Genomic DNA, 19,847 nt, shown 5'->3' on the forward strand with positions numbered 1-19,847 from the left:
GAGACCTCCACTGTCGCGCTATCTAAAGTCATGTCAAAAATGATGGTTGCAGCAACTTGAGATGTTTCTATGATAGTACTCTCGTGTATGGGCTGATCTCTACATTTAGAACAGACGAAGCCGTCTGATATGTCAGTACAATATCTGTGTACCCATCCATCACAGACATCACACGAAATGTACTGCTGACGACGGTACACCGCCTCCGAACACTCTGAACACTTAGGTCACATTGTGAAGAATGATTCTAAATTGAACTTCTGAGTTTACATAATTATACTCCGCATTTTACCTGGCTTCAACTCAATTACCTTGATCTTTATTTCAAAATATTTCAATCCTTTATAAATTGAGATCGAATCTTGATTATCTCCTTTCATAAAACAAGTATTTACGCATTAATTGGAAACCATTTTGTGGTGAGACTTTTTGATCATCCTATTTTATTTAACTTCCTAAAACAAAATTAAAACAACATCAAAGCACAGTGTACAAATCATTAAGTCTTATATCATTCACTTAATGTTACTTTACCATATTCCAGCAAACATACAAGAAATAAAGTTAGCGTGACCAGAGAACGTTTTCTCTAATCATAACGGACGTTTACTCTAAAGCGGCGGCCGTTCTCTCTAATTGACCAGCGGCCGTTTTCGCGGGCGGACATTTTCTCTATAACCCATATTTAGGACATATTTAGTACAGCCATATAACAACCTGCTGTATCTGGGAATAAATAAGTTCCTCAAAATGATAGGTAACATGAGCTCAACAGGAACAACCTTTGTAGTTTCTGCAAAACCAATGTACTCAAATAATATCCTCGTTTGTTGAGAATGGTTTGTTAAGAACTACCTCAAATAATATCCTCGTTTGTTGAGAAAGGTCTGTTAACTACCTCAGTAAGTCAGTCACAATGGCAGCGCGTCGTAATACATTTACATTAAGTACAAGACGTCCAAATTGCTGACACGAAAAACGCGACGGGTGAGATTTCGAATGTATTAATGATCCTGTGGCTATTACAAGAGTTAGTCATCATTGATCAATTGGCCGATCACTGAAAGTTGATTGAAAAGATCTTGCAAACAGGTACTGAGGTACATTCATATATTGCTGTAGACTGTCACTGTACTTTAGACATGGATCGAGTCGAAAAGACAGTAGTTTTCTTTGTTTCGTTCTCTGGGATGGGTTATTGCAAGGGTATCCTTGAACGGACATGCAATTAAACTCAGACTTATCCTAGTGTACGCTAAACCTCGACAAGTTTAAGGTGTCTAAATGATCAGAAACAACCCTTCTGTATTTATTCGTGCAAGGAAATACCCAGGGGTTTCCCCAGGAATGTGGAAGTAGTCCGTCAGTGTTTACGTCATTTGAAGAATACGGTCTCATGAAAACGTATGAACGTCAAATTGTATCGTTCATACACTTTTGAAGGTTAATTTAGCGGTCAAATGACCGACCTTTCGTCGAAAGGAAATGCCGTATATCGTGTAAACTTGCGGACGTACTGGAGAACCATCACGTAAGCTATGAGATCCTTGTTTCTGAATTAGTAGGACCTCTGCTGCGTTTTCAAATTTATCCCCACTGTTACTATTAACAGTAACACTGAGTAAACCTGTCGTCCTTTACCACGACCAAATGCACGTCATGTACCCCTTCAAACTTTCGGAGGCACGGGTGGCCCAGTCGTCTAAGGCGACGCGATTAGCAGTGCAGAGTTGCGTTCCTTGGGTACGTCAGAAACCTATGATTGTGGGTTCGAATCCCGGTTCACCCCGATTATGTTTTTAGGTTTGTCATACCCGTGCTTGTGGGTTTCATCGAAATGGTAAACGTGTGAGACCTGCATCACATTGGGCTTTCCTCCCATATTAAGCTGACACGCCGTGGTATAACTGGAATACTGTTAAAAGCGGCGTTAAACCCAACTCACTCACTCACTTCAAACTTTCACATAGGAGTATACGAAGGGTATGAAACAGTTTCTGCCCAGCATACATACAACTGAAACACTGCCGTTAGCTTAAACTAGTTTTCAACGTAGTCCCCTTGCTGTTCAATGTACATGGTCTGTTAACCCTGTTAAGTAGAACTTCAAATCCTGAGATGTCAGCAATCCCCCCTCAGCAGCAAACATGTCTTAGTCATCGTTAAATGTATGATCATTCACATTTAAAAACAGACCAGACCGTGGTGAATACGATGGATGTGATATGAGCGTGTATCTACATTCTAGTACATTATGTGTGAACTGGGGCGTTGTCCCGATGTTTGCTCTGCGTGGTAAATAATGGATGTGTTTAATGCGTGGCCATTACTTTTTTGAGTGGATCTGGTTGCTTAAGTTGCTTGCTTTTAGGAGAGAAAAAGTGCTTCCACTCCATGGATTCTTGTTTGCACACGAGACCACAGTAAATTTCATGCGGGACACCGTGCTCAAAGCGCCCCGTTTGCCTTGTCAATGGATCAGTGTGCCCTCGATTGTCATTTTCAGTCCCATTTGGGAGGTCACAACCCAAGCTGCCCATGAGGCGCCAGAAGGTTAACAGTGACATTAATATCTCGACCTACCGAGTACCAATTCATTGCTGGGTGAACAGATGCACATTTGGAACGTACCGACTTGCGTTATGGGGACACCACATGTAGTAACTGAAGCCCTAAAGCTTCCCATGAGAGCAAGGTCACCCATAAAAATACCACCACCCCTACACCCCCCCCCCCCCCCCCCACACACACACACCACACACACACACACACACACACAATCCCGTGACAAACGTCGCTCAGGTTCGCCTCGGGGTAAAGTGAACCTGGCCTCAAAACTCAGTCTGAGGCCGGGAAAACATAATTATTATTAATCGTACACAGTATTTTTTTATAACAGAGTGAATTGTTCGTACAACGGGTTCAACGGCAACATTCTTCATGTTGTCTGTAGACGTAATGCTATGTTTCACGTCACTGGGTGCGTTACATGAGAGAGCGTCATGGCATGCCAAAACAATTACTGCATCCGTTCACTCGTCATTTCACGTCACCGCATCTCCTCCTCTTGTGGCCGTGATCCGGACTTGACATGATTAATACACCGGTACGTATAATTGTATGTCCTGGCCCGTAGAAAGTTTGATGGTGATTTAAAAAATGTGCAAATACAAGACATATTTTTTCTCTTTATTTTAATACTTTTTCATGGATGGTTGGAATGACATGAACGTCGAATACATACAGCGACATACATATATTTTCATGATGAAGTTGAGCATACAATTTGATTTATTTTTGCCTTTTGTCGCTTTTCTCACATTGTCTGTATGTTAATCAGAATCAGCTAGAGTTCCGCTTTCATAATGTTTAAATGAACTGTGACGAGTGTATACAAGTATATTTTGTTCATTCAGATAACCCATTTGTTTTTTCTATACTCACACGCAAAAGTAACGCAAGTTGTTTTAAGCAAAGAGGTAACAAACACAGAAACATAAATTGATACGAGTTTTAGCTTGTGGTGAAGCCTGGTGAAGTTATCAATATTTTTGGTTGCATTTTGGAAGCCCCGAATAAAAACGCAACATAAAAAACGAATCACCAAAACGCACCATTTCAATGAATATGTGGGTATCATGCACCCACTTCTCGCAAAATCGAAAATGCACGAACTGTCACGAACTGTTGTGGGTATAAAACTGTGGCCGATTCTTGGACCTTCCACTCCTTGGTCAACAATTCCACGCCAAACTCAAATTCAGAGAAACCAGGCTATCGGACGTTTGGAAGCTGGAGAGTCTGTCCAAGATGTTGCCCGTCATTTCAACGTTAACATAACCACAATTTACGGTCTCCTGCATCGATACAATGCTACACAGACCACAGATTACCTTCCTCGGAGCGGTCGTCCTAGGGTCACCACACCTCGACAAGATCGACAGATTACCCGTCAACACCAGCAACATCCGTTCCTAACTGCAATTGAAAGTGCTCGACAGACCACAGGAACACAATAGCCGGGACAATGTAATCCGACGTCTTCGTTCCAAACACCTCGGATGTCACCGACCAGCACATCGTCCTGTTCCCAAACCACGGCATCGACAAGCACAGGACCATCACAATTGGCGTTATCGTGATTGGAGGCGTGTCATCTTCTCTGATGAAAGTCGCTTTTGTGTCTCCTATGCAGACGGAAGAGTCAGAATTTGGCAGCGTCGAGGTGATCGTTTCGCTGACAGAAACGTTGTGGAAAGGAATCCATGGGGTGGACCTAGCGTCATGATATGGGCAGGGATTGGTCTTAATGAGAGACTTGGACCCATGTGCTTTCTGAATGTTGGTCAGGGTCGGGGACACGGCGTCACTACTCAGCGGTATATCGACGAAGTGATCAGACCCCACGTTGTTCCATTTTTTGAACAACATCAACAACACATTTTCCAGCAGGACAACGCTCGTCCCCATGTTGCCAGAGCTACCGTGGCCTTTCTGCAACAACACTACATCCGTGTTCTACTGTGGCCAGCCCTCAGCCCTGATCTGAACCCCATCGAACACTTGTGGGATGAGGTTCAAAGGCGTCTGCACAATGTGCGCCCAGTCGCTACAACTGCCGATGAACTACGCACAGCTGCTCTGGATGTGTGCAGGAGGATCTCTAGGGCCTTCACAAATCGTCTGATCCACTCAATGTACAGGAGATGTGTGGCAGTGATCAATGCTAATGGTGGTCACACCAGGTATTGACTGACATTTTGGGCATTGACCCGAAACTTTGTAAGTCCTTAACATTTGAAAAAAACAATTATGTCATCTGCTTTTTAATCCATTAAACTGTCCTCAGTCAATTTTTTGTCAATCTTGCCCTATTAGTATTTCTTGTATTTACTGTTGAAAATAAATAAATTCAATGATGTATACTGAATACTCGACTTGCGTTTCTTTTGCTTGTGAGTATATTTATCAAACTGTAGCATAGTGCAGGGTTTCTAGTCGGACTGTTATCACGTCACTGTGAAATGTGTTGCAAATTAAAAAGAAATATCATCGACATTTCTGATTTTTATTATTATAGTTATCATTGTTATTATTATCAGTAGTAATTCTTGTTGGTGGTGGTGATAGTAGAGGTAGTAGTAGTATTAGTGGTAGTAGAAGTGGTAGTAGTAGTAGTAGCAGTCAATGCAAAAAGAAATACTTTTCTACAAAGAATTAGATAGTACCATAGATTATTATTCTTAGTGGTAACAGTAATAGAAGTAGTTCTTCTTGTTGTTGTTGTTGTTCTAAAGAATAAGACATTGCGATAAATTCTTCTATATCAAACATTTGTCTTTAAAAGAAAAAAGTTTGTTTTTCTAAAAAGGAACAACGCTGAATAATAGATTGTTGCAATTTCAGCAAATATCTATCATTGCATTTCATTCTATACTGTGCATCGTGGAGGCTCTTTTGGGAATCAGTTCATTTGTCTCATGTGAGTCGAGCACACAATAGGCTTAATTTTGATGAGCTTCCTGTTCGTTGTGTTGATCTTGGGTATGTTGGAGGAGATAGCGGAGTACGGGAACATTTCGCATGAACCTGACTGGCTTGTATTGGCTGCTGGAAGCATCAGGGTTCAGACTCAAGATGAGACGTCTGGCTTGTTTGAAAGTGCCCCTTTTCATCTGTATCACCTCGGGATCTACAACCCCTCCATAGTCGTGGACCTCTTTATAGTCCTCGTTACAGGCCAGTAGACATTCGCCAACCTGCAAGAGCGACAGCGACGTGACTCGGCAAACGCTTGGTTTGGTTTCTCTTGTTTGTTTGTTTGTTGTTTTATGCCGACTCAGCAATATTCCAGCCATACAAAGGCGATCTCTGTATAACCGACTCTGGAGGATACAACTCTGGATTGATATTTACGAGCAGCCGTGAGGTGAAATGGGGCTTAACGTCATGGTAAAGACTATTTCACATACATAGTCCAGGCTTATGACGCTATGATAGTGCAAGCCCACTGAGATACCATCCCATAGTTTTAACATGTATACCCAACTCAGACACATTCTCACTGACTAAGAGCCGACCAGTCCTTGTTTTGTCTCCCTGCTGTCGCGCACCAGGTAGGCGAACAGCAGCTATCATCTTTTTTTATATAATCCGGGGACCACTTACTTTCCGCTCTCCGAACAGGCGCTATAACAAAGCTATAAAGGTTGTCCTTCATGGGGAATGATTTACACCCTAGGAGTGTACACTCCACAACAGCCAGGAAGGGCCGACATACGCACAACACACAACATGTGGGATTCTAGACTGTACACTTCACATCAGCCAGGGATGGCCGACATACGCACAACACACAATATGAGGGATTCTAGAGTGTACACTCAACACCAGCCAGGAAGGGCCGACATACGCAAAACACACAACATGTGGGTTTCTAGACTGTACACATCACAACAGCCAGCAAGGGCCGACATACGCACAACACACAACATGTGGGTTTCTAGACTGTACACATCACAACAGCCAGGAAGAGCCGACATACGCACAACACACAATATGAGGGTTTCTAGACTGTACACATCACAACAGCCAGCAAGGGCCGACATACGCACAACACACAATATGAGGGATTCTAGAGTGTACACTCAACACCAGCCAGGAAGGGCCGACATACGCACAACACACAACATGTTGGATTCTAGACTGTACACATCACCACCGCCAACAAGGGCCGACAAACGCACAACACACAACATGTTGGATTCTAGACTGTACACATCACAACAGCCAACAAGGGCCGACAAACGCACAACACACAACATGTTGGATTCTAGACTGTACACATCACAACAGCCAACAAGGGCTGACATACGCACAACACACAACATGTGGGTTTCTAGACTGTACACATCACAACAGCCAGCAAGGGCCTACATACGCACAACACACAACATGTGTGTTTCTAGACTGTACACATCACAACAGCCAACAAGGGCCGACATACGCACAACACACAACATGTGGGTTTCTAGACTGTACACATCACAACAACCAGCAAGGGCCGACATACGCACAACACACAACATGTGGGTTTCTAGACTGTACACATCACAACAGCCAACAAGGGCCGACATATGCACAACACACAACATGTTGGATTCTAGACTGTACACATCACAACAGCCAACAAGGGCCGACATATGCACAACATGTTGGATTCTAGACTGTACACATCACAACAGCCAACAAGGGCCGACATATGCACAACACACAACATGTTGGATTCTAGACTGTACACATCACAACAGCCAACAAGGGCCGACATATGCACAACACACAACATGTTGGATTCTAGACTGTACACATCACAACAGCCAACAAGGGCCGACATATGCACAACACACAACATGTGGGATTCTAGACTGTACACATCACATCAGCCAGCAAGGGCCGACATACACACAACACACAACATGTGTGTTTCTAGACTGTACACATCACAACAGCCAGGGATGGCAGACATACGCACAACACACACCATGTGAGATTCTAGACAATATACATCGCCACAGCCAGATATATCCGACATACACACAACACACAACATGTGGGATTCTAGACTGTACACTCCACAACAGCCAGATAGGGCCGACATACGCACAACACACAACATGTGAGATTCTAGACTGTACACATCACATCAGCCAGGGATGGCCGACATACACACAACACACAACATGTGAGATTCTAGACTGTACATTTCACATCAGCCAGGGATGGCCGACATACTCAGAACATACGAGATGTGGGATTCTAGACTGTACACTTCACATCAGCCAGGGATGGCCGACATATGCACAGCACACGAGATGTGGGATTCTAGACTGTAGACATCACATCAGCCAGGGATGGCCGACATATGCACAGCACACGAGATGTGGGATTCTAGACTGTACACTTCACATCAGCCAGGGATGGCCGACATATGCACAGCACACAAGATGTGGGATTCTAGACTGTACACTTCACATCAGCCAGGGATGGCCGACATATGCACAGCACACGAGATGTGGGATTCTAGACTGTACACATCACATCAGCCAGGGATGGCCGACATACACACAACACACAACATATGAGATTCTAGACTGTACATTTCACATCAGCCAGGGATGGCCGACATACACACAACACACAACATATGAGATTCTAGACTATATACATCGCCACAGCCAGGTATAGCTGACATACGCACAACACACAACATGTGAGATTCTAGACTGTACATTTCACATCAGCCAGGGATGGCCGACATACACACAACACACAACATATGAGATTCTAGACTATATACATCGCCACAGCCAGGTATAGCTGACATACGCACAACACACAACATGTGAGATTCTAGACTGTACATTTCACATCAGCCAGGGATGGCCGACATACACACAACACACAACATATGAGATTCTAGACTATATACATCGCCACAGCCAGGTATAGCTGACATACGCACAACACACAACATGTGAGATTCTAGACTGTACATTTCACATCAGCCAGGGATGGCCGACATACACACAACACACAACATATGAGATTCTGGACTATATACATCGCCACAGCCAGGTAGGGCCGACATACACACAACACACAACATATGAGATTCTGGACTGTACACATCACATCAGCCAGGTAGGGCCGACATACACACAACACACAACATGTGAGATTCTAGACTGTACACATCACATCAGCCAGGGATGGCCGACATACGCACAACACACCACATGTGAGATTCTGGACTGTACACATCACAACAGCCAGGGATGGCCGACATACGCACAACACACAACATGTGGGTTGATATAGTGACTCACCATCTTCTTTTCATCTCCTGTAATGATAATGTCTTCTTCCTCCATCTCTACGAACACGTAGTAGAACCACTTCGTGGGCACTGTCCCTGGGGCCAAATGTATATGTGTGAGGCTCATGTGTCAGGCAACACTATATCATGAGGGCGTCTTCTTAAAACACAATGACTGTGTATTTTAGGGAACAACGTACAACTTTTATGGTTCTTTGTTGTGGTTGTTTTCATGTCCGATAAAACAATCGTGAAAAATACAAAAATACAAACATATTTGCACTGGATGTCCTGGTACACAAAATGTGTTGTTGGTGCAGTATTACATAATTGTATCTCATTGCAGCTGCACTAACATATATTTTTATAAGATTCTAGCGAAACTCAGAATACACCAACAAAAGTATAATGTTTGCGTGGAGTGTCCCTTTAGCAAAGTCAAAGGCAATATGTCCATGCTACTTCTGTGTGAACCCATCACAAGATAAAATGTTAAGACATCATCAAATCCAATTGAAATACAGTAAACTACGTTTATGACGAACACGCTTATAACGAACTGACGGATAAAACGAACTTATTTTTAGTCTTATTTGCTGTATATGTGCTGTGTATATACTTATAAGGAACTACGGTTATAACGAACTAGAATTAGTGGTCCCTTTGACTTCGTTATAACCGTAGTTTATTTTAAACCATTTGGCCCAATATATATTTTTAGCATTTAAAAAAAGACAAAAGTACCTCGACATTCATATATGACTAATGTGATTATGCTACTATATACTGTACCGTGCTCCGGTGAAATTCAATGTGATAGGTGCTTTGTATAATGGCCCTTACTTAATAAACTCATTTCAATAACATTGCACTACATTTATACCGACCCGTGAGGATCCGGGGTAGAATAGGTCTTCAGCAACTCATGCTTGCCGTAAAAGGCGACTTTGCTTGTCGTAAGAGGCGACTAACGGGATCGAGTGGTCAGGCTCGCTGACTTGGTTGATGCATGCCATCAATCCTAATTGCGTGGATCGATGGTCACGATATCAATCACTGGATTGTCTGGTCCAGACTCGATTATTTACAGACCGCCATCATATAGCTGGTATATTGCTGAGTGCGGCGTTAAACAACAACAAACCAACCAGCCAACATATATACCGCCCAACATCTATCGGGCGGTCGGTTCCTCATACAGCATAGAGATGTTCCGATTAAACCATATGATAATTACCTGCAGATAAATTTGCAATAGGAGCAGAATGTTAGTCACTAGTTCCGTGGAATATTAACGATCGATATATTTTACGACTGTTATGGTTATTGCTGAAGACAATCAGTATTTTTCTTCAATGATAAACACGAAAGCTGTGTTTAATTAGAAATCCACTCACCGTTTATTTTGGCAATGATTATGTTTTCAGTTGCCATGTAATCCTCCATTCTGCCATTCCATTTCAACTGAGCCATTTTCATAGCTTCGTCAAACACCTGCACTGTATATTTGTCAACATTTGCACTTAGGCACTCTCCAGTTCTGCAATAATTAATACGAGATTTTTAACAAAATTCGATTCACAGCAAACCCTAAATAAACCCTTGAAAACAACAGCAGACAAGTGTTTGACAGACATTTTTGCAGGATAAATGCAATTATTATGGATGATTGATGGGTAACTGAAATCGTCATTCTTGATTCCTGAGCATGAGTTTCGGACACAACGTTAACACGAGATATTTAAAATGTTTTGCATCCCTGGTATTGTGGCACAGCGTGATATGTAATAATAATTATATTCCCCCAGCAGTGAATGGGTACCCGATAGAATGAGATGAAATGTGACTGTGTAACGTTTTAGCGCCCGAAGGCAACATTGGGTCGTATACTCCTCAGGGAGTCTTAATTGCACGCAAAAGAACACGCGTTGGTTGGACAAGCTCTATAGAAACATAACGTACGTGTTGCTATTATCAGACGCACACATCCCTACCTCTGGCAAAACCTGTATTTCGGCGCTGTCTCAGTGAAGCCTGCGATTTCTACCAGGTCCTGACTTCGGTATCTGTACAGACCCGTTCTAGTGGTGACCACGATCTCGTACTTCTTCCCTGCTTCAACCTTGAATGTAAGCAGTACTTTCTTGAAATATGTACACCTCAATCTAACATCACACACATACACACTCACACCTCAATCTAACAACACACATACACACTTACACCTCAATCTAACAACACACATACACACTTACACCTCAGCTAACATCACACACACACACATACACACCTCAATCTAACAACACACATACACACTTACACCTCAATCTAACAACACACATACACACTTACACCTCAGCTAACATCACACACACACACATACACACCTCAATCTAACAACACACATACACATTTACACCTCAATCTAACAACACACATACACACTTACACCTCAATCTAACAACGTACACATACACACTTACACCTCATGCTAACATCACACACATACAAACTTACATCACAATATAACATCACACACATACATACTTACACCTCAATCTAACATCACACACACACACTTACACCTCAATCTAACAAAGCACACATACACACTTACACCTCAATCTAACAACGCACATACACACTTACACCTCAATCTAACAACACACATACACACTTACACCTCAAGCTAACAACGCACATACACCTCAATCTAACAACACACATACACACTTACACAACAATCTAACAACACACATACACACTTACACCTCAAGCTAACAACACACATACACACTTACACCACAATCTAGCAACACACACATACACACTTACACCTGAAGCTAACATCACACATACACACTTACACCACAATCTAACATCACACATACACACTTACACCACAATCTAACAACACACATACACACTTACACCACAATCTAGCAACACACATACATACTTACACCACAATCTAGCAACACACACATACACACTTACACCTGAAGCTAACATCACACATACACACTTACACCACAATCTAACAACGCACAGACACACTCATACCACAATATAGCAACACACATACATACTTACACCTCAATCTAACAACACACATACACACTTACACCACAATCTAGCAACACACATACACACTTACACCTGAAGCTAACAACACACATACACACTTACACCTCAAGCTAACAACACACATACACACTTACACCACAATCTAACATCACGCACACACACACTTACACTTCAATCTAACAACACACACATACACACTTACACCTCAATCTAACATCACACACATACATACTAATACCTCAATATAACACCACACACATACACACTTACACCTCAATCTAACAACGCACATACACACTTACACCTCAATCTAACAACGCACATACACACTCATACCACAATATAGCAACCCACATACACACTTACACCTGAATCTAACAACACACATACACACTTACACCACAATCTAGCAACACACATACACACTTACACCTGAAGCTAACATCACACATACACACTTACACCTCAATCTAACAACACACATACACACTTACACCACAAGCTAACAACGCACACACACACTTACACTTCAATCTAACAACACACACATACACACTTACACCTCAATCTAACATCACACACACACATACTAATACCTCAATATAACACCACACACATACACACTTACACCTCAATCTAACAACGCACATACACACTTACACCTCAAGTCAGCATCACACACATATACACTTACATCACAATCTCACATCACACACATACACACTTACTCCTCAATCTAATATCACACACACACACTTACACCTCAAGCTAACATCACACACATATACACTTACATCACAATCTAACATCACACACATACACACTTACACCTCAATATAACAACACACATACACACTTACACCACAATCTAACAACGCACACACACACTTACACTTCAATCTAACAACACACACATACACACTTACACATCAATCTAACATCACACACATACATACTAATACCTCAATATAACATCACACACATACACACTTACACCTCAATCTAACAACGCACATACACACTTACACCTCAAGTTAGCATCACACACATATACACTTACATCACAATCTAACATCACACACATACACACTTACACCACAATCTAACATCACACACATACACACTTACACCTCAATCTAACATCACACACATACACACACACACCACAATCTAACAATACACACTTACACCTCAATCTAACATCACACACATACACACTTACACCTCAATCTAACAACACACATACACACTTACACCTCAATCTAACAAAGCACACATACACACTTACACCTCAATCTAACAACACACACACACACTTACACCTCAATCTAACATCACACACATACATACTTACACCTCAATCTAACAACACACATACACACTTACACCACATTCTAACATCACACATACACACTTACACCTCAATCTAACAACACACATACACCACAATCTAACATCACACATACACACTTACACCACAATCTAACATCACACACACACACTTACACCTCAATCTAACAACACACATACACACTTACACCACAATCTAACATCACACACATACACACTTACACCTCAAGCTAACATCACACACACACACTTACACCTCAATCTAACATCACACACTCACACTTAAACCACAATCTAACAACACACATACACACTTACACCTCAATCTAACAACACACATACACACTTACACCACAATCTAACAACACACATACACACTTACACCACAAGCTAACATCACACATACACACTTACACCACAATCTAACATCACACACATACACACACACACACACACATATACCACAATTTAACAACACACATACACACATATACACTTACACCTCAATCTAACAAAAAATGCATACACCGTATTGATTTCGGAGTAGGAGTAATATAATGTTTCCTAACCCACAATGTCCAACCCTAGATATCGAGTCCTGATGTATTGCGACAAGGGCTATGATTCATAGACGGACATTTTGTCCTTTTTCCGTGGAATTTATGTTAGGCGATGTAGGCAGTCCAATGTAATTGTTATTAGTGGGAAGCAAGATACATTTGTCTGGCACTACTAACATATGGTTCCCAGGAATATGGGATCTACGACACCGGGATGAGATATGTCCATAGCAAGCTATGTTGGTCGTGAGAGGCGACTTATGGACTGACTGGTCAGGTTAGGTGACTAGGTTGATAGCCTGTCTTCGTTGCTGGACGGCGTTGAACGTCGCTCACAATTTCAACCTCTGGTCCAGACTTGACTATTAACAGGCCGCCGTCATATGGCTAGGATATTAATATTACCGATCGCGGCGTTATACAGACAGACAGTCAGACAGACAGACAGACAGACAAACAAACAAACAAACAAACCATACATGTATTGTTTTCGCACATGAATTGAATTGAATCTGAAACAAACGATTTGTTGGCTACTTTGCAGGTAGTTTGCGATAAGCGTTTTAAGGCAAACAATAGAACAAATTCACAATCTAATCTGAAATTCATACGTTCAATAATCGTGAACAAACCTAAAGGTGTATTTTTTAGATTTTAAAATCAAGTATTATGAAATACTAACAATTTGGACGCGCTCTTAATCAAACGTATGACAAAGTTTAGTTCGTCTCTTCAGTATTTCCAGGTGGATGCAATATCCATCATTTTTCTATATACAGTAATGTTTGCCAGTTTCACTGAGTTATAAATGTACTACCTCAGTCGCCAGCAATGTGTCTGGCTGTTCTTCATCAACGTGTTCTTCCGGAATAAACTCGTAAAAGTGTTCCTGGGGGATAATTGTGTACTCCACATGTGTGTCGTCACCGGGCGCGTCCACACACACCCCGTAGAGAGCCTCGGAAGCAATGTGCATGCTAGAACTCACTGGCAGGTCTCCTATGTATTTTTGCCGCAGCATCTCCGCCTGGAAGTAGAACACTCAGATAGTGTAACTATAAGCACCACTGCTTCATTCAGAAACTAACGTAACTATGATCATCAATGTATTATGGCCCTGTCACACTACAACGTCTAGCAGTAACGTATGGCGACGTATGTTATTTTTTGCCAAAACGCCGGCAACGTTGAAACACGCTATGGATAAGTTAGGCGTAAGTTGTATACGCTAGAAGCACGCTGGTATACGTTGTAGTACGCCGAGGCTTAAACAAATTTGTCGGCGTATGGGAACGTATGAACCTTCTACATATCTAGACTGCTCTCGCGTTTCGTGGTAATTTGATAAATACGTGTGCACTAGAAGTTATACTACCGCGGGGCCCGTTTTAGGCACATTTCCCCTACGCTGAGTGCGCTAGTCATATCTACTCATATGCTTGGCATACGCTGGGCATACGTTGAACACACAAGACACACGCTGGCAATATGCTTTTATACGCTGTCATAAGTTATGTATAAGTCAGTGATACGCTACTAGTACGTTAGACATGTGTTACATGTGAACTCGTTATGTATACGCTATCATGGTTTTTCGATGAAAGCTCGACGTGACAGCGTAGTAACTGTCTTTTACAGGCCATGTGTAGTTTGCTCTAAAACATTGTAGTGGGACTGGGCCATAACGGTAAGTGAATCTAAATGATGCTGTCGATAATAACGACTTGCTTTATAGATTGAGTAATTGTGTTAATATCAACCCACTTGTGCAAATAGACCAGGGTACCTGTGTCTCTATTATAACGGTAACGCTATTTTTCAGGGCATTATCATTTGCAGAAGCCCGAGGTCTTCCATTTACCGCCCGACGAAGGAGGGCGGTTGAAAAGACTGAGGGCTTCTGCAAATGATAATGCCCTGAAAAATAGCGTTACCGTTATTTTAGCTAAAATGGATGGAATTTGCTGTAAGATAAAAAGAAACAATATCGGTTTGGAAACATTTACTGCAATCAACACGAATGTCACTGACCCACTTTTACAAATATGGAAACGTCAGAGAACAAACCAGATGACGTCACTATTGAACGTGACGTCACTTATCCCACCCTATGACGTCAGCTAACAACGGGCGTGATAATGGCCCGTCGTCAAGCAGTATGAGGGCATTATCAAGTTACAGTGGCCCGCTCATTTCTGAAAACATGCGGGCGGTTTAATGATAATTCTATCCATTTTAGCTATAATAACTGGTATTTCTTCCCCAGGCCGCCTGTTCTCGTAGTGCAACCAAGTCAGAAAGCACACTGTTTCATGGCATGTAGTTGCTGCTGTCGCCTCACAGTAGTGGGGGAAACAAGGTTTTACGACAGAAAAAACCTCCACCCACAATAACAAGCGACACAGAACAAAGGCGACGCTCACGGCGCAACAATTAAACTTGTGGATTTCTTTAGCCATGTGAGTAAACTGAACGACATACATTTAGAAACTTGAATTTAAATCATATGCATTGCTGCATGGAATTTCGGATAATCGCGCACCTGAACGGATAACACAATGTGACTGATGTAACTATAATCTCGTCTGTTCATGGATGTTCACTTTACGGCTACCCTCATTGCAGATTTGATTTTAAACTAATTTCCAATAAAATATAACGTTAGTCTTAAACACCAGAAATCTAGAAATGTTTAAGGGCAAATGAGGGCCGTTGATACATGTGCATTAAGTCATGTGACAAAATTAAACATGATCAAATTTACTTTTATTCTTTTGGGAAACCAGTTATATTTCTGACGGTACCGATCGGAGTATAATCCTCATTAACAAATAATTGTTACGTCGCTCTGGCGTTTTGATACAGACGTTCCTGACAATTATCGTCCGTACACGTGGTCTCTAGATTAACGAATATCAGTTGATGGGGTTATGCTGAATATGGATATGTAACCAGTATCTTAAAGTAGCATTCATCACCCTGCTTAATAAAAAACGACACCTTAAAAATACTGCTGGAAAAGTAAATATGATTCTGCAAGGATGTTACAACTTGTGAAACTGCATCCGTCATTTTATGTTATTTTAGTCTCAATTAATCTGCTTAATGTATTTGTCTTAATACCTCGTGACTCATTATGATGTGTAAAAGTTACGTATGTTATTAGAGGACACAGTATGATACTTACGGCATGTTGAAAAGATCCTGTCGAAGTATACTTCAGCATGACACATGATGGCCACAACTTCTGTACAATGTTCTCACATCCATTCATCAACGTCTTCCTCACAAAGGCTGCTTGTTCAGGGTCCGGCTGTATCTGTGCTTGTAACTCCTCGCGTATATCATCATTTAGATTTAGCTTTCTGGATAAAGTCCCATGTTCAATTTCTTCACATAACCGTTCCACATTCTCCTCGATGACACGAAAGAAGCTAAGGGCGATGCTTGAGGTAAGAAATTCCATGCTGTTTATATCCTGTTCTTTAAGGCCAAAGAATGCATGGACGTAGATACAGTCTTCCTCCGTATCTATCTTGTAAACAGCAAGTGGACTGACCGCAAAGGCGCTCAAGGGATAGTCAATGGAGGAGGCAGGACCTGTGAGTACTCCTGGGCGTATTGTCTTTGGCGCTTCCACCATCCTCACATCATGGCACAGCTTCAGCGTTTGCAGACCAGGGATACGTAACATTGCTGCTCGTGCCGCTTGTCCTGCAAGAATAACCGTCTTGACAAACTGTCTTCTGTTTCTGGGAATGGTCTTGCTCTTGCCCGAAGTTGTACCAGATGTGACTGTTAAAAAGTCTACAGTGCCAGGGAAGAGAAGGTCACATTTTCCTTCAAGAGCCATCCTGACATAGCGATAGTAGTTTTCATGCACTGTTAATTTATGTTGACTCCGAAATTCCGATATGGTTTTGATATTTGAGAAGTTGTGCTCCCTACCGTAGATTGTATTCGAACAGTTCTCAAGTATATCTCTCAAAGTTGATTCTTGCGATGATTGTGTGCATCGCAGTATCTGGTAGAACGTTTGTCTTGCTTTTGTTACAGTTTTCACCTGATTCTTTCGAAAGATGTACTGTTTGTAGAGTGTTTTTAAAGAATGGCGCCTAGCTGGTGAGAGACTTGCAGCATGGAGGAATACGTATGATGTCACCAGCATCAGCAGCCCCATCAGGATCTCTAAGAGAAGACCAATATCATCAAGTTATACATGGGAGCTAGCGATTAACGTTCAGCCACTGCTTCAAAACCTTATTTCACTGGAAGCAGGCTCGCTGACTTGGTTGATGCACGTCATCGTATCCCAATTGCGTGGATCGATGCTCATGAAGTCAATCACCTTGGTCTGTTATACAGACTCGATCATTTGCAGACCGTCGTCATATAGCTGGAATATTGCTGAGTGCGGCGTTAAATAACAACAACAACAACAACAACAACAAAAAGAATGTCTCTCTCTCCCTTCTCTTGTCCCCAATATCATTTACTCCTTTTTGTGAATAAACTATGTTTAAATACAATCAACCGAACATATCACTTGGTTCCAGAACATCACTAAACATGTTAATCTGGTTTTTTAAAATCTCTTAAAATCTCTCAGTGTTTACATAAAATTGCGTTATACATACGTAATATAAGGAACATAATTGACTGATGAATGGCAACTTATATCTTTATCAATTTGGCCTCAATGGCGTACATATTATGCATCATATTTCAAACTCTTTAATGTATTCAGGCAACGTCGATGCAGGTGGGGTCACGTATGAGAAGGCTCAACTTCATTGGTCCACTGGTTTTTGAGGAGGTGATTTTTACGTTATGGTGGAATTCATTTTTGAGATTTTAGGACCATGTTCAAAGTGCAAATTTCAAGTGTAAACACAACGGAATATAGGTCTTGAGAACAACTACTAATCACTAAGCTAAACATTCACTGTGAAATTCATATGATATCAACAATAGCCTGTACAAGGCCCAACGGAAGAAAGTGTTTGAACTCCATCTTCACTCGATTAAAACAAACTGTTTGAGGAGTAGGTTTGACAGATGAATTGTAATAATAATAGTGTTAATATATTAACTCAGTAAACTTACTCAATATTCGCCCAATGGAGTGAGTGAGTGAGTTGAGTTTAACGCCGCTTTTAACAGTATTCCAGTTATATCGCGGTGCGTCAGCTTAATGTGGGAGGAAAGCCAGAAGTGATTCAGGTCTCAGACGTTTACCACTTCGGTGAAACCAACGAGCACGGGTATGGTGCTGACGAACCTAGAAACATAACCTGGGCGAACAGGGATTCGAAACCACAATCAAAGGTTTCTGGCGTGCCTAAGGGACGCAACTCCGCACAGCGAATCGCGGCGTCTCCCAATGGAGGGTCAACTTCTAGCCCTGAAACGTCGTTACAATTGAAATTCGAAAGAAGTTGTTATCGATACAAGTTGGATGTCTTCATGCATCTACGTAGCACTTTATCATAGTCACTGACACTTACCGACCGAGGTGAGGAAGATGTAACTTCTTGTATATTCACACCCCCAACTGTGCTCATACAGAAACCATCCGATTCCATGGTAGCACAAACCGCCCCCGATTAGTATGAGAGCTCCGCCGGACACAGACAGTACAACCACCCAGTTCATACCGTCAGCGTTAATGCATCATCCCCTGACATAAGTATGTGTTAAACATAGCTTTTTACGGACGTCCCTCCCACCACACAGATAAGTTTATATAACCGTGTCATCAGACAGAACAGACTACCGCGCTGTGTCTGTCCCTTGTTGTGTCCCGCATGAATAGCTGGTGTGTTTCAGTTGCTGCGATTGGAGAAAACAGTATTTCCTTGTACACGATTCTGCCTCACACGGGAGATGGGCGGATATCACAACCAGCGGTGCATGCAGAGCAGGATAGCCGTCAGATGTCATTTGTATGTGTGTTATGAACGGTTTATGCACAG

General features: G+C 41.9%; 1 protein-coding gene across 1 annotated transcript; it reads right to left on the reverse strand.

Moving 5' to 3' along the window:
- Positions 1–4,087: 4,087 nt before the first annotated feature.
- LOC139460569 (uncharacterized) lies at positions 4,088–19,590 on the reverse strand. The gene is made up of 7 exons (XM_071242038.1): positions 19,380–19,590; positions 17,060–18,060; positions 14,690–14,899; positions 10,870–10,997; positions 10,273–10,415; positions 8,886–8,971; positions 4,088–5,759 (listed from the first exon to the last, which is right to left on the reverse strand). The coding sequence occupies exons 1-7, from the start codon at positions 19,525–19,527 to the stop codon at positions 5,505–5,507; spliced, it is 1,971 nt and encodes a 656-aa protein (XP_071098139.1). The 5' UTR covers positions 19,528–19,590; the 3' UTR covers positions 4,088–5,504.
- Positions 19,591–19,847: the final 257 nt, after the last annotated feature.

This window comes from Haliotis cracherodii, unplaced genomic scaffold (genome assembly GCF_022045235.1).
Source record: "Haliotis cracherodii isolate W230 unplaced genomic scaffold, xgHalCrac1.p SCAF_14, whole genome shotgun sequence".
Classification (NCBI taxonomy): domain Eukaryota; kingdom Metazoa; phylum Mollusca; class Gastropoda; order Lepetellida; family Haliotidae; genus Haliotis; species Haliotis cracherodii.

Excerpts from the sequence above, each read along its gene's own strand:
- LOC139460569 (XM_071242038.1), bottom strand. The coding sequence starts at position 19,527 with ATGAACTGGGTGGTTGTACTGTCTGTGTCCGGCGGAGCTCTCATACTA. Across the intron at positions 18,061-19,379 it reads CATCTTCCTCACCTCGGTCG|AGATCCTGATGGGGCTGCTG; the intron begins GTAAGTGTCAGT and ends GTCTTCTCTTAG. Across the intron at positions 8,972-10,272 it reads AATCATTGCCAAAATAAACG|GGACAGTGCCCACGAAGTGG; the intron begins GTGAGTGGATTT and ends ATTTGGCCCCAG.